At 44.3% G+C, this 17,370-nt stretch overlaps 1 protein-coding gene across 3 annotated transcripts in view; it reads left to right on the forward strand.

Annotated features, from left to right (window-relative positions):
* Positions 1 to 17,370, forward strand: part of adkb (adenosine kinase b) — a 277,396-nt gene that overhangs the window by 185,832 nt on the left and 74,194 nt on the right. For all 3 annotated transcript variants that reach the window (XM_041889368.2, XM_041889365.1, XM_041889367.1), the window contains exon 7: positions 5,882 to 6,052. In XM_041889368.2, the coding sequence (XP_041745302.1) occupies positions 5,882 to 6,052 (171 nt within the window). The remainder of the gene's footprint in view (positions 1 to 5,881; positions 6,053 to 17,370) is intronic.

Below are 17,370 nucleotides of genomic sequence, written 5' to 3' on the forward strand. Positions count from 1 at the left end.
TGTCATTGCCAACAAAGGGTATATAACAAAGTATTGAGAAACTTTTGTTATTGACCAAATACTTATTTTCCACCATAATTTGCAAATAAATTCATTAAAAATCCTACAATGTGATTTTCTGGATATTTTTTTTCTCATTTTGTCTGTCATAGTTGACGTGTACCTATGATGAAAATTACAGGCCTCTCTCATCTTTTTAAGTGGGAGAACTTGCACAATTGGTGGCTGACTAAATACTTTTTTCCCCCACTGTATATTGAATATGCTATTACTTAAATACTGGAAGTCAAATGATACTCCAGTGTTAAGAGAATGGAAGAATTAAATGTTTTATTTAAATATTGAAAAAAATCTGCCTACAGACAGAAACAACATAACACAATCTGAAGTAATACAGTGGGGGAAAAAAGTATTTAGTCAGCCACCAATTGTGCAAGTTCTCCCACTTAAAAATATGAAAATTACAGGCCTCTCTCATCTTTTTAAGTGGGAGAACTTGCACAATTGGTGGCTGACTAAATACTTTTTTTCCCCACTGTATGTGGCAGAATCTTACAAGCATTGGAAACAACATTGGTTGTGGATATGGTGGGAACATGTGGGTCTGAGCAAGTGTGATGTCATTAATGCTTGTGGAAATGTATGTAAATGTTAAGTTGTTTATTGTTTTATCTAGGTATGTTTTTGTTTATTGTCCAAAAAAGTATAATAAAATATTACCAAAAAATGGTATCGGAAAGACAGCCCTTTTCATCAGAGCAGCTAACATTAGCCTTACCATATGGCACCCTATTCCCTATATAGTGCACTACTTTTGACCAGGGCCCATAGTTTCTCTTCAACTACAAAAAGGCCATTTGTGTCAGAAAGCAATCTCAGTTTCCTCTGACATGCTGGCACACTCAGACTGAGAAGTGTCAGGGTCAATGATTGGCCATCTTATTTGTGTTTCATGATGAGTTCCCATTCAAAACACCTTTAATTTTATGCAGATGGAACATCGTGGCACCATGATACCGCAACCCAAGGGCACCAACCCAGTCCTAGTTATTCCTAACCAAATACATTTTCCACATCCGCATGATGACATACTGTGTAAAGCAATGTATAAAGTAATGAGAATTTCTGCAGAGAGTTAAAAATATCAAGACTTCATGAATATGTGATTAAATATTCCCCCACTTAGTACCATGTAATACATTGTTGCATTTGATTGACTAACCGGGTACCTTCCATTCAGCAGTATTAGTATCTTTCCTTTACAACATGAAGGTCGCTCCTCTATTTGCTCGCTGCAAATGTCATACGTGCTTTAATGAGAGAGGTGCACTGTTCAATGGAAGCTTTTCAGCTAGATTAAATGTATCACCATACGCAAGGTATTATTTTTTTATCCTTATCCTGCCCCTATTGTGACACAGTGGATGTCTAGAAGAGAAGCTTGTAGCTGAAAACAAGGTTAAGGAGATCAGCATCAAAGAGGGGTGGTTTTGTGTGGTTTGCAGGAGAGTCTCGCTTCGGATTTCAACCTGCAACACAGAGGTGTTGTCTTACCTGATTTCTATTCATTCACGCAATGAGCAGACCTCCTCTTTCCCAGTAACCAGAGTCCAGACCAGACTTTTGTTTTCTCGTTCATCCGATATGTGCATGTTGCTTCCTTCAGAACACAGCCTTGGACCAGCCTTCTCTTTTCTTTGTCTTAATTGTATACGTTCCAAGAAACCATTTTAGATAAATGCTTAGGCCTAACCACCCCTCGCGCATTACACTGCCTTTCTCATGATATGTCAATGCCTCACCTTGTTACAGCGTATTGAATTGTACCCCGTAATTCTTTTGTCAGACTCCAGAAGCCACAAATGAGCAGTTGGATCAAACAGGGAGCACATTTTGGCTCATGTTGTCCGTCAGCCCACAGACTGTTATGTCTGTACTGTATGTGTGGAGCTATGGGGATTGTTTCTCGTGTACTTGGCGATCATAACAGTGAAGAAATCATCATGATGCCTGTGTATATTATTATTATTATTATTATGATCTGTTATTTGCAGGGTGTTGTCTTTGTTTGTGTCTGTCTGTGTGTGTGTGTTCCTAACAGTAAAATAACCTGTTGCAACGAGACGGTGAGTGAAATGGGCCATTTGTCAAAGGCCTTCCCCTTGGATTTATGTATTCTGTTTACACAGTTCAACAACATTATTCTGGTTTAGTAAGAGAGCGTTTGAGTGTGTTTTTGTAAGCTGGTCAGTACTGTTCACTACTACAGGAACAATTCCAACCATCCCATACATTCCAGTAAGGTAAGAACTGATGGCTGGCTGTGATTGCGTAAGATATTTTTCAAGAGGTTTGTGTCAGTGCCACCACATCACTATCGACTTATTGACCTAGAGAGATGGAAAGAGTCCGGCAGTTTGAGCATTATGTCTTTACATCGGAGAACAGCGCCGGAGAAGATGGCTGCCGTTTTACAGCCCTCTAACCAATTGTACTATTATGTGTGTTTTTCCGGGTTATTTGTAATTTATTTTGTACATAATGTTTCTGCCATCGTCTCTTATAACCAAAAAGAGCTTCTGGATATCAGGACAGCGATTACTCACCTCGTATTGGACGAAGATTTTTTCTTCAACGAGGCGGCCGCAAAGGATATCCTACAGACACCCGACAAGGCCCAAATCCCCGTCATTCGCATGAGGAAGAGACGGAGATATCGTGGACGTAGGTCGGGGTGCCTTGTAAGGATCCGACGGCGAGCGAGTAAACTGCCGCTCCCATCAATCCTATTAGCCAATCTTCAATCATTGGAGAACAAATTGGATGACCTAAGATTACGGCTATCCTACCAACGGGACATTAAAAACTGTAATATATTATGTTTCACCGAGTCGTGGCTGAACGACGACATGGATAACATACAGCTAGCGGCAGGATAGAACGGCTGACTCCGGTAAGACAAGGGGTGGCGGTCTGTGTATATTTGTAAACAACAGCTGGTGCACAAAATCAAATACTAAGGAAGTCTCGAGGTTTTGCTCGCCTGAGGTAGAGTATCTTATGATAAGCTGTAGACCACACTATTTACCAAGAGAGTTTTCATCTATATTTTTCATAGCTGTCTATTTACCGCCACAAACCAATGCTGGCATTAAGATTGCACTGAATGAGCTGTATAAGGCCATAAATCAACAGGAAAACGCTCATCCAGATGCAGCGCTCCTAGTGGCCGGGGACTTTAATGCAGGGAAACTTAAATCCGTTCTACCTAATTTCTACCAGCATGTTAAATGTGCAACCAGAGGAAAAAAAACTCTAGACCACCTTTACTCCACACACAGAGACGCATACAAAGCTCTCCCTCGCCCTCCATTTGGCAAATCTGACCATAACTCTATCCTCCTGATTCCTGCTTATAAGCAAAAACTAAAGCAGGAAGCACCAGTGACTCGGTTAATACAAAAGTGGTCAGATGACACAGATGCTAAGCTACAGGACTGTTTTGCTAGCACAGACTGGAACATGTTCCGGGATTCTTCAGATAGCATTGAGGAGTACACCACATCAGTCACTGGCTTCATCAATAAGTGAATCGATGATGTCGTCCCCACAGTGACCGTACGTACATACCCCAACCAGAAGCCATGGATTACAGGAAACATCCGCACTGAGCTAAAGGGTAGAGCTGCCGCTTTCAAGGAGCGGGACTCTAACCCGGACGGTTATAAGAAATCCCGCTATGTCCTCCGACGAACCATCAAACAGGCAAAGAGTCAATACAGGACTAAGATTGAATCATACTACACTGGCTCTGACGCTGGTCGGATGTGGCAGGGCTTGAAAACTATTACAGACTACAAAGGGAAGCACAGCCGCGAGCTGCCCAGTGACACAAGACTTCCAGACGAGCTAAACCACTTCTATGCTCGCTTCGAGGCAAGCAACACTGAAGCATGCATGAGAGCACCAGCTGTTCCGGATGACTATGTGATCACGCTCTCCGTAGCCGATGTGAGTAAGACTTTTAAGCAGGTCAACATTCACAAGGCCGCAGGGCCAGACAGATTACCAGGACGTGTACTCCGAGCATGTGCTGACCAACTGGCAAGTGTCTTCACTGACATTTTCAACATGTCCCTGACTGAGTCTGTAATACCAACATGTTTCAAGCAGACCACCATAGTCCCCGTGCCCAAGGACACTAAGATAACCTGCCTAAATGACTACCGACCCGTAGCACTGACGTCTGTAGCCATGAAGTGCTTTGAAAGGCTGGTCATGGCTCACATCAACAGCATTATCCCAGAAACCCTAGACCCACTCCAATTTGCATACCGCCCCAACAGATCCACAGATGATGCAATCTCTATTGCACTCCACACTGCCCTTTCCCACCTGGACAAGAGGAACACCTACGTGAGAATGCTATTCATTGACTACAGCTCAGCATTCAACACCATAGTGCCCTCAAAGCTCATCACTAAGCTAAGGATCCTGGGACTAAACACCTCCCTCTGCAACTGGATCCTGGACTTCCTGACGGGCCGCCCCCAAGTGGTAAGGGTAGGTAACAACACATCTGCCACACTGATCCTCAACACGGGGGCCCCTCAGGGGTGCGTGCTCAGTCCCCTCCTGTACTCCCTGTTCACCCATGACTGCATGGCCAGGCACGACTCAACACCATCATTAAGTTTGCCGACGACACAACAGTGGTAGGCCTGATCACCGACAACGATGAGACAGCCTATAGGGAGGAGGTCAGAGACCTGGCCGTGTGGTGCCAGGACAACAACCTCTCCCTCAACGTGACCAAGACAAAGGAGATGATTGTGGACTACAGGAAAAAAAAGAGGACTGAGCACGCCCCCATTCTCATCGACGGGGCTGTAGTGGAACAGGTTGAGAGCTTCAAGTTCCTTGTTGTCCACATCACCAACGAACTATCATGGTCCAAACACACCAAGACAGTCTTGAAGAGGGCACGACAAAGCCTATTCCCCCTCAGGAGACTGAAAAGATTTGGCATGGGTCCTCAGATCCTCAAAAAATTCTACAGCTGCACCAGCGAGAGCATCCTGACTGGTTGCATCACCGCCTGGCATGGCAACTGCTTGGCCTCCGACCGCAAGGCACTACAGAGGGTAGTGCGTACGGCCCAGTACATCACTGGGGCCAAGCTTCCTGCCATCCAGGACCTCTATACCAGGCGGTGTCAGAGGAAAATCCTCAAAATTGTCAAAGACTCCAGCCACCCTAGTCATAGACTGTTCTCTGTGCTACCGCACGGCAAGCGGTACCGGAGTGCCAAGTCTAGGTCCAAAAGACTTCTCAACAGCTTCTACCCCCAAGCCATAAGACTCCTGAACAGCTAATCATGGCTACCCGGACTATTTGCACTGCCCCCCCACCCCATCCTTTTACGCTGCTGCTACTCTGTTAATTATTTATGCATAGTCACTTTAACTCTGCCCACATGTACAACTACCTCAACTAGCCGGTGCCACCCGCACATTGACTCTGCACCGGTACCCCCCTGTATATATAGCCTCCCTACTGTTATTTTATTTTACTTCTGCTCTTTTTTTCTCAACACTTTTTTTGTTGATGTTTTATTTTTACTTTTTTGTTAAAAATAAATGCACTGTTGGTTAAGGGCTGTAAGTAAGCATTTCACTGTAATGTCTGCACCTGTTGTATTCGGCGCATGTGGCCAATAAAATTTGATTTGATTTGATTTGCTAGGGGATATTGTCTGTTTGTTTTCAAGGTTTCTTCTTCAGTGTGTGTGTGTGTGTGTGTGTGTGTGTGACAGGGAAGAAACATGATAATACTAGTGTATTGTCTTGTTTCATGATGTTATATCATCTGTTGTTTTCAGGGTTTCTTCCTGACGGTGTCCCCAGAGTCAATCCTGAAGGTGGCGAAGCACGCGTCTGAAAACAACAAGATCTTTAGCCTGAACCTCTCGGCTCCCTTCATCAGCCAATTCTTCAAGGAGGCCATGATGAAGGTCATGCCGTACGTCGACATCTTGTTTGGCAACGAGACGGTGAGTGAAATGGGCCATTTGTCAAAGGCCTTCCCCTTGGATTTATGTATTCTGTTTACACAGTTCAACAACACATTATTCTGGTTTAGTAAGAGAGCGTTTGAGTATGTTTTTGTAAGCTGGTCAGTGCTGTTCACTACTACAGGAACAATTCCAACCATCCCATACATTCCAGTAAGGTAAGAACTGATGGCTGGCTGTGATTGCGTAAGATGTTTTTCAAGAGGTTTGTGTCAGTGCCACCACATCACTATCGACTAATTGACCTAGAGAGATGGAAAGAGTCCGGCAGTTTGAGCATTATGTCTTTACATCGGGCACATTTACAGACATTTTAATTGATGTGCATTGTCCCTGTCAAATAAATACATATCATGTCCTCTCACCTTGTTGAAAGGAAAATGGACTACACCGTCCATGGGATTGGTACATGTATTATTGGACGTTTAAATTAATGCTATCTATCCATTGATTCTCAAAGAATATAACTTAAAAATTCTTAATGAGCTAAGTTTAACTGTCGTACATCTGTAAACAATGTAATTGCCTGTTGCAATGGAATCAATAGAATAGTGCCAAAAGTGTCAAACTCACCCACCTGACATTCCAGGCTGGCTAAAGCAAACGCTCAAACAATTTGAACCCAGGTCTCTAACAGGGATGGCCAGGCTTGGGGTTAACTTGGGGTTCCAGCGAACACCGGAGCTGGAGACATACTGCACCTCTGGGGGGAGAGCTTTGGACTGTCTCCCCCTACCCCGTCCCCCGTCTTCCCCACTACCCCCTACTGCTAAAGCTACTAAACATACAGTGCCTTGTTTGGATCGAGATGTAGTCCACAGACTAGAGGAGGAAGTGGAGGATACCATCTCAACATCAGACACAGGATTTATTGCTTTTGCTAACTTCACCCCTACCTCTCCTTGTAATTACGGCAAGGAATGATTCTATTAGGTTGCGTCGCAAATTGGCAGCGTATTCATATTCCCTATGGGGCCTGGTCAAAGGGTGTGAACTATATAGGGAATAAGGTTCCATTTGGGATGAATGTAGCCTAAAAGCCTACAGCAGCCTACATTTTGCAAATGTTATTTATTTTCAAGGTGGGTGGGTGTTAGCTAGCCACTGTAACTGTATTGGTTAAGGTATGTTACCCACGCCACCAGTCATTACATTTTAATGACGGTGGATAATTATAACGTTAGCTTGTGTTGAAAGAGCTGTGCAATGGTGTTTGTGAAGCAACGCTGTTACAATGTTTTGTGGAACAAGGGAAGGACATTTCCCTACTGTACAGCAGATCCAGTAAACATCATCCCTTTTTATGGTTGCAAGATTCTGGTAACTTTCACAAAAATTCCCAGCTTTCTTTCTGAGAATCCTCTAACTGGGATTTCTTGAAAACCTAGGAATTTTCCAACCATATGCTTTAAAGACCTTAAAGGAAGTAGAAGAGGTCCTCTTTGAGTGTTTTGACACCTCTTGGGCAGTTGGCCCCCTCTGTGTCAGACTGTTGATGGAGTGGAGTGTATAGGAGTGACTGCTCGTATGGTTAGACCGTGGCCTCCTGTGGTGCGTTGCAGTGGGGAGACAGTCAGGGTTGGAGCTTCTTGGCGGTCATGCATGGTACATGATGAGTGACAGGCAACAGGACTGCCTCAGCCATGAAACGCACACACTTTTTCATGTCGTCTGACCATAGCACCGACCTGGAGTTTAATAAACGGAATTGGCACTTGGATTGGAACCGGTGCTACGGTCAGTGTCGAAAAACGGAAGCATAGGTAGAAAAGTAGCTCGTAGCTTCGGTAAAATATGGTGTTGCATCTTTGATGTTATGGGGATATTTTGCTTGATGTTACAGGGGTACATTTACATTTGACATTTTAGTCATTTAGCAGATGCTCTTATCTAGAATGACTTACAGTAAGTGCATTCATCTTAAGTTAGCTTGGTGAGACAACAACATATCACAGTCAAATATACAGGACACGAACATTCCATTCCAGCTAAACAATGGCTATATAACGTTTTCTAAAATCTCTGCATTACAAATCTGAGAACAGTAATATTTTACAAACACATGAAGTTACCCATAAGCAATCATTACTGATGAAAAAACAAAAATGTGAAAAATTGGTGGACATAGCGTTTTGGACATAAACTCTTCATTTGCAATATTTATTTTATACATTCTTTTTTGCTCATCTTCATCAAGGGTGCCAATAATGATGGACCTGACTCTATAGCCTATAGATCTATACAATATTTTCATATGTTTGTCTCAGTGCCTTGTGTTTAAGGGATAAACGTTGACGTTCTGAACATTATAATATATGCCCTTTATCCAAAGCGACTTAGTCATGTGTGCATACATTTTACATATGGGTGGTCCCGGGAATCGAACCCACTACCCTGGCGTTACAAGCGCCATGCTCTACCAACTGAGCTACAAAGGACCATTACCTTGGAGATAATGGACGACGCAGTAGGACGAGACGGAGCCGAGTTCCTTTGCGGAGTTCATTTTTCGTGGGTAATGTACAGAACAGAGGCGTTTATCCCGCTTATACCACAGTTGCCAACAAACAGTACTAAAGCACACATTTACCGAAATAACATGTTTTCAATTATACTTTCCTTTTGATAAGTGAATTCATACTTTCTCGTCTTTCCACAAAATCTGGTCGTTAGTTCGATCAACAGGGATAAAACTAACAACATTCTTTCTGTTCTATAGACATGGACGTGACCCAGTTGTTTGTTCATTTTTATTCTGTTGCCATGCTGTCTGGCAAGTGGCAGCGTTCTTTCTTATCCCTTGCTTGCTAGCAAGCCAACTCCGGCTAACACAGTCACGTCCATCTATACAGCCAGAATAACAGCAAAGTAGCTGTTTGTGTTTGTTTAAACTGTTTTCTAGTGACATTAATGTAGATACTTCCAAAACAATGAGCTGTAATGCGCGATTTTGCCTGGTATAGAACAGTTTGCCTTCTCATTAGGACACTTCATTATGAGGAGATCACATTGCATATCAAACACTAGGCTAGCTAAATAGTTTGTTGCTAGCAAACCTGTCAATATGACAACCGAATTCAACGATATCAGTTGCTGAAAACAGCTGGTCAAACTAGAAAGATATGGGAGGATTTGACAGCACAGTGCCACCTGGAGAAATCCATGTTAATCCCATCACTCACCACGTTAGGCCATCAGATGTCTCTTCAGAAACAAATAAATGACAGCTAGCTAACTAGCATAGTTTTTCCTCGTTGGACCGGTGTTTACAAATCAAATCAATTTTTTTTTTTTTTTTTTTTTTTTTTATTCAAAATCAAATCAAATGTTATTGGTCACATGCGCCGAATACAACAGGTGCAGACATTACAGTGAAATGCTTACTTACAGCCCTTAACCAACAATGTGATGTAACCAATATCGGTTTGTGTGGTTGCTGGTTTAGCTTTCTGTAACTTTGTAGCAAGTACAGTCTGCATGTGCAGTGCTTTATAATGTGTCATGATTAGGTGTCCTGTATATCTGCCAATTCTAGAATGCCCTTCTAGCCAATCAGAAATGAGTATTCAACAACGCTGTGGTGTAAACAGGTTTATTTAACTTTGTTTTGCATCGGTGAAGTGTAAAAATGTCTGTAATGTGTGTGTTGAAATGTGTCTGTAATGTAACCAATATCGGTTTGTGTGGTTGCTGGTTTAGCTTTCTGTAACTTTGTAGCAAGTACAGTCTGCATGTGCAGTGCTTTATAATGTGTCATGATTAGGTGTCCTGTATATCTGCCAATTCTAGAATGCCCTTCTAGCCAATCAGAAATGAGTATTCAACAACGCTGTGGTGTAAACAGGTTTATTTAACTTTGTTTTGCATCGGTGAAGTGTAAAAATGTCTGTAATGTGTGTGTTGAAATGTGTCTGTAATGTGTGTGTGAGCCCGACTGTGTATTACAGTGAGGGAAAAAAGTATTTGATCCCCTGCTGATTTTGTACGTTTGCCCTCTGACAAAGAAATGATCAGTCTATAATTTTAATGGTAGGTTTATTTGAACAGTGAGAGACAGAATAACAACAACAAAATCCAGAAAAATGCATGTCAAAAATGTTATAAATTGATTTACATTTTAATGAGGGAAATAAGTATTTGACCCCCTCTCAATCAGAAAGATTTTTGGCTCCCAGGTGTCTTTTATACAGGTAACGAGCTGAGATTAGGAGCACACTCTTAAAGGGAGTGCTCCTAATCTCAGTTTGTTACCTGTATAAAAGACACCTGTCCACAGAAGCAATCAATCAATCAATCAGATTCCAAACTCTCCACCATGGCCAAGACCAAAGAGCTCTCCAAGGATGTCAGGGACAAGATTGTAGACCTACACAAGGCTGGAATGGGCTACAAGACCATCGCCAAGCAGCTTGGTGAGAAGGTGACAACAGTTGGTGCGATTATTCGCAAATGGAAGAAACACAAAATAACTGTCAATCTCCCTCAGCCTGGGGCTCCATGCAAGATCTCACCTCGTGGAGTTGCAATGATCATGAAAACGGTGAGGAATCAGCCCAGAACTACACGGGAGGATCTTGTCAATGATCTCAAGGCAGCTGGGACCATAGTCACCAAGAAAACAATTGGTAACACACTACGCCGTGAAGGACTGAAATGCTGCAGCGCCCACAAGGTCCCCCTGCTCAAGAAAGCACATATACAGGGCCGTCTGAAGTTTGCCAATGAACATCTGAATGATTCAGAGGAGAACTGGGTGAAAGTGTTGTGGTCAGATGAGACCAAAATCGAGCTCTTTGCCATCAACTCAACTCGCCGTGTTTGGAGGAGGAGGAATGCTGCTGTCGTATCGGGTGAATGCTGGCAATTATTGCTGATAAACAAAGGAGTCCGCTCATACTGAACTTGGATCATAAGGTTTATTCATATCACAAGCTTCAGCATAAGTGACAGATGTCATGACATCCGGAGAACGGCGTCCCAGATTGCAATGGCCGTTCTGCCCTTTCTTTGTCTAGCCCCTACTTATAAACAATGCAAAAAGATGGGTGGCTCCCTCTTCTGGCCAATCACCAGTCTCCCCTGGGGCGTCACCCTCCAAACGGCTACATTTGACCTAACATAAACAACATTCCATTTCTTCAAGAAAAACATTTAACAAAGGCATAATCCCAATACACGACACTGCCTATGACCCCAAGAACACCATCCCCACCGTCAAACATGGAGGTGGAAACATTATGCTTTGGGGGTGTTTTTCTGCTAAGGGGACAGGACAACTTCACCGCATCAAAGGGACAATGGACAGGGCCATGTACCGTTAAATCTTGGGTGAGAACCCCCTTCCCTCAGCCAGGGCATTTAAAATGGGTCGTATATGGGTATTCCAGCATGACAATGACCCAAAACACACGGCCAAGGCAACAAAGGAGTGGCTCAAGAAGAAGCACATTAAGGTCCTGGAGTGGCCTAGCCAGTCTCCAGACCTTAATGTCATAGAAAATATGTGTAAGGAGCTGAAGGTTCGAGTTGCCAAACGTCAGCCTCGAAACCTTAATGACTTGGAGAAGATCTGCAAAGAGGAGTGGAACAAAATCCCTCCTGAGATGTGTGCAAACCTGGTGGCCAACTACAAGAAACGTCTGACCTCTGTGATTGCCAACAAGGGTTTTGCCACCAAGTACTAAGTCATGTTTTGCAGAGGGGTCAAATACTTATTTCCCTCATTAAAATGGAATTCAATTTATAACATTTTTGACATGCGTTTTTCTGGATTTTTGTTTTGTTATTTTGTCTCTCACTGTTCAAATAACCCTACCATTAAAATTATGATAATGTCTTTGTCAGTGGGCAAACGTACAAAATCAGCAGGGGATCAAATATTTTTTTCCCTCACCGTACATGCTGCTGAGGTGTGTATGTGTGTGTGTGAGAGATATTGTGCTGCTGTAACTCTATCCTGCTGCTACTTGTTTGAATCTTGGCATCACACAGCCCTGCCTGGCCTATCATAGACAGCCTTTCTCTCTCTCTTGCTCTCTCTCTCTTTCGCTCTCTCTCTCTCTCATCTTTAACAACCTTCCAACCCTCCTGTAATTACTGCCCTTTTTGGGACATAGTGTAATTAGTGTCTGAGTCTGCTATGTTCTGTTGTTAGCCCCCCCACACACACACACACACACACACACTAGCAGTTAGCTGTCAGTCTCTCTTACACTGCCTCTGTGTCTGCGGCTGGGGGCCACTGACATAAAGCCAGACAGTGGATGGTGAGGATAGAGAGATGGAGGTGTGAGTGCATACAGTCACACATCAGACAGCGCTGCCTGCTCCACTTGATTGGCAAACGTAGTGTGATAACCTGGGAACAGCAAAGGCCTAATTAAGTCCTCTCCTCCCTTCTCTCTCTTCCTCCTTCTCTCCTTCTTCCTCCCCTCCTCTCCTCTCTCTCTCCTGACTAGCTACCTGACATGAAGCCATCCAGGGCATTACCATTCCTCTCTGTTTAATAGCCACAGCTAATTAGTTTCCAATGAGGGAGTCATTACCAGCTGAATAAATTGACCATATGCCAGAGGATTCATTTGCCGATAAAATTATCAGACAATTTGGTTTTGTCGTTTGAGCGACGAGATAAACCACACAATGGAGTCGAGGGAGGGAAAGGGAAAAGGGTTGGGCTAACGTTAGCCTTGGATTTATATTGTGGGAATTTGTGTGTGCATCCCACATGGCACCCTATTCCCTATATAGTGCACTACAAAAGGAAAACCAGCCACGTCGCGGACACTGACGTCTTGCTTCCGGACAAGCTAAACACCTTCTTCAACCGCTTTGAGGATAATACAGTGCCACCGACGCGGCCCGCTACCAAGGACTGTGGGCTCTTCTTCTCCGTGGCTGACGGCTGACGTGAGTAAGACATTTAAGCGTGTTAAATCTCGCAAGGCTGCCGGCCCAGATGGCATCCCTAGCTTCATCCTCAGAGCATGCGCAGACCAGCTGGCTGGTGTGTTTACGGACATATTCAATCTCTCCCTATCCCAGTCTGCTGTCCCCACATGCTTTTAGATAGCCACCATTGTCCCTGTACCCAAGAAAGCAAAGGTAACTGAACTAAATGACTATCGCCCCGTAGCACTCACTTCTGTCATCATGAAGTGCTTTGAGAGACTAGTCATGGATCATATCACCTCTACCTTACCTGCCGCCCTAGACCCACTTCAATTTGCTTACCGCCCCAATAGATCCACAGACGATGCAATCACCATCACAGAATACCTATTTAAGAATGCTGTTCATTGACTACAGCTCAGCATTCAACACCATAGTACCCCATCATTATGCTCGAGGCCCTGGGTCTGAACCCCGCCCTGTGCAACTGGGTCCTGGACATCCTGACGGGCCACCTCCAGGTGGTGAAGGTAGGAAACAACACCTCCACTTCGCTGATCCTCAACACAGGGGCCCCACATGGGTGTGTGCTCAGCCCTCTCCTGTACTCCCTGTTCACCCATGACTGCGTGGCCAAGCATGCCTCCAACTCAATCATCAAGTTTGCAGACGACACAACAGTAGTAGGCTTGATTACCAACAATGACGAGTCAGTCTACAGGGATGAGGTGAGGGCTCTGGGAGTGTGGTGCCAGGAAAATATCCTCTCACTCAACGTCAACAAAACAAAGGAGATGATCGTGGACTTCAGGAAACAGCAGAGGGAGCACCCCCCTATCCACATCGACGGGACCGCAGTGGAGAAGGTGGAAAGCTTCATGTTCCTCTGCGTACACATCACTGACAAACTGAAATGGTCCACCCACACAGACAGTGTGGTGAAGAAGGCGCAACAGAGCCTCTTCAACCTCAGGAGGCTGAAGAAATTTGGCTTGGCACCTAAAACCCTCAAACTTTTACAGATGCACAATTGAGAACATCCTGTCGGGCTGTATCACCGCCTGGTACGGCAACTGCACCGCCCGCAACCGCAGGGCTCTCCAGAGGGTGGTGCGGTCTGCCGAACGCATTACCGGGGGCAAACTACCCGCCCTCCAGGACACCTACAGCACCTGATGTCACAGGAAGGCCAAAAAGATAATCAAGGACAACAACCACCTGAGCCACTGCCTGTTCACCCCGCTATCATCCAGAAGGCGAGGTCAGTACAGGTGCATCAAAGCTGGGACCGAGAGACTGAAAAACAGCTTCTATCTCAAGGCCATCAGACTGTTAAATAGCCTTCACTAGCACATTAGAGGCTGCTGCCTATATACATAGATTAGACATCACTGGCCACTTTAATAAATGGAACACTAGTCACTTTAATAATGTTTACATATCTTGCATTACTCATCTCATATACTTTATTATATACTAGTCTACTGCATCTTAGTCTATGCCGCTCTGACATTGCTCGTCCATATATTTATTTATATATTCTTAACCCATTGCTTTACTTAGATTTGTGTGTATTGGGTATATGTTGTGAAATTGTTAGATATTACTTGTTAGATGTTATTGCACTGTCGGAGCTAGAAACACAAGCATTTCGCTACAACCGCAATAACATCTGCTAAACACATGTACTTTGGACCAGAGCCCTGTTGTCCCTCGTAAAAAAAAGTAGTGAACTAAATAGGGAAAAGGGTGCAATTTGGGACGCATTTAGACATATCATGGATAGAGAAATGGAACAATTAATTGAGACAGACTTAATCATCCTGACTGATGTTTCCTTAAGCCACCATGATTCATAGCGGTTCAATTTAGATTGTTTCTAGTAATTGGGGCCTTTTTGTTCAGCCCTAAATATGGGCAGCAGGATGAGGAAAACGGTAACATAGAAATGAAACGGTTTTAACAGTTTAAAATAATGTTCTTCCCTCATAAAACAAACGGCAATGCTACTACAGAGGCTTTAGGATTATACCCCACAGCCCATTTCCTCTTTCCCTTGGCATCACACAGCCCTGCATATCATAGACAGCCTCCCCCTCAACCTCCACCTCTTCCCCTCCACCTCTCCCTCTCTCTCTGCCTCCGTCATTTATATTATAGGCCTATAGCCCATCTGCCCCCAAACGGGGAGCTCCTTCCAGCCCTGTCCAATCCATTCAGCACCTCCACTCTCCTCTGCTCTCAGGAGGAGCTTATTTATGTGGGCCAAAGCCCCATCTTCCAAATGACAAACGAGAAGCCACCAACCATTGTAATTGAATACTCAATAGGCGAGACATTTAAAAAAGGAGGAAATAGCATATTGCTAACGTATTAATATGCCCTGCCCTGGCGAAGGAACCATCATCATTCTAGTGTTCAAGCTGTTTTTAAAGAGCATTTAGCCCAAGTGCACCCATGTTCCTTGGGCTATAAAAGGAGGAAATGAATTATTTTTCTTCTTTCGCCTCTGTTGTAGTTCCTATGTTGTGAATGTTTCCCCACATAATATTGTCTGTGTGGTTGATCTTGCTTATTTTCCCATCCATCCCACAGCCCAGCCCTTCCGTTATCTAGGTGGAGGGTGGAGGAATACAAGTAGTTCTACAGAAGGTTGACATGAAAATCTCCTCAGGCGGTTTGACCCCCAGCCCTGTTTTCTCTCTCTCTCTCTCTCTCTCTCTCTCTCTCTCTCTCTCTCTCTCTCTCTCTCTCCATCCATCTATCTATCTATCTATCTATCTACAGTGTGTGTGGGGTAATGATGTTTCCAGGAAAGCTGAAGTGGGTGTCTGTGTGGAAAAGGCACACAGACTGAGAGGCAGTGGAGAGATAGCTAGATATACAGGGCAATATCACACCTGGGTTCAAATACTTTGTAGTGTTTGCTCTAGTCTGCCTGGAGTGCCAGGTGGGCGGGGTTTCCAATGTTATTTTTACTCGTTGTTGTTATTTATTATTTACTGTATTTATTCCTCGTCACAATTTTTTATTTCATATCTTTAACTCTGCATTGTTGGAAAAGGACACGTTAGTAAGCGTTTCACTGTTAGTCTACACCTGTTGTTTACGAAGCATGTGACAAATTTGATTTGGAACCAAAACGTTTCTACTGGTTCCATTGCAACAGGCAAGTCAACAACTCAATCACAGCTAAAGTATTTGAAATTATTTCAAATAGTACTTGAACCCAGGTCTGGATAGATATACGGGGCAATATGGCCGTGGTGTTTCTCTTCTCTAGTGGTATGATTCATCATCCTGGCTTTGTTTGTTTGATGGACTGCTAGGAAGCCTTATTTCCACGCTGAGGCCTGTGGCTGAGAGAGAGCGGGAGAGAGAGAGGGAGCGAGAGAGAGAAAGAATTTCCCCTTGACAGCTCACCCACAGCGGTCTGGAGATGTGCTTCTTAGCTTGGGGAAAATATCCTGTAGGTCAGCCGGCCGGTCAGTCAGTCTGACTGGCTAAAACAAAGAGATTTGGAAGACAGATTAATTTATAACTGAAACACCCTTTAAAGCTCATCTCTCTCTCCCTCCAAGTTTCCTCTGAGGATAGTCATTAACCTCTGTGTTTACACCAAGGCCTGATGATATCCAACTGGGAGGCCTGATTCCATAAAGGAATTACAAATCAGTCTGGGGGCCATAAGAAAGCAGCTTGTGGGCCTGAAGTGGCCTCATGGCCGCCAGTTTGATACCCCTGGTTTACACTATTGCCTGATGAGAAGCCAACCAGGGCACGACCCCTAGACTTCGTCCCAAATGGCACCCTATTCCCTGTATAGGGCACTGTTATATGGTCAAAAGAAGAGCACTATGTAGGGTGTGGGTGTCATTTGGGACCCACCCAGTACCCTGCCCTGAACTTAGTTGCTGTTACTAGCCGGCCTCCACCCAGTACCCTGCCCTGAACTTAGTCGCTGTTACTAGCCGGCCTCCACCCAGTACCCTGCCCTGAACTTAGTCGCTGTTACTAGCTGGCTACCAACCAGTACTCGACCCTGCACCTTAGAGACTGCTGCCCTATGTACATAGTAATTGAACACTGGTCACATTAATAATGTTTACATACTGTTTTACCCACTTTATATACACTACCAGTCAAAAGTTTGGACAAACCTACTCATTCAAGGTCACTGTTATATGGTCAAAGGTAGTGCACTATGGTCAAAAGAAGAGCACTATGTAGGGTGTGGGTGTCATTTGGGACCCACACGTACCCTGCCCTGAACTTAGTTGCTGTTACTAGCCGGCCTCCACCCAGTACCCTGCCCTGAACTTAGTCGCTGTTACTAGCCGGCCCCCACCCAGTACCCTGCCCTGAACTTAGTCGCTGTTACTTGCCGGCCTCCACCCAGTACCCTG

This window comes from Coregonus clupeaformis, chromosome 1 (assembly GCF_020615455.1).
Source record: "Coregonus clupeaformis isolate EN_2021a chromosome 1, ASM2061545v1, whole genome shotgun sequence".
Taxonomy (NCBI): Eukaryota; Metazoa; Chordata; class Actinopteri; order Salmoniformes; family Salmonidae; genus Coregonus; species Coregonus clupeaformis.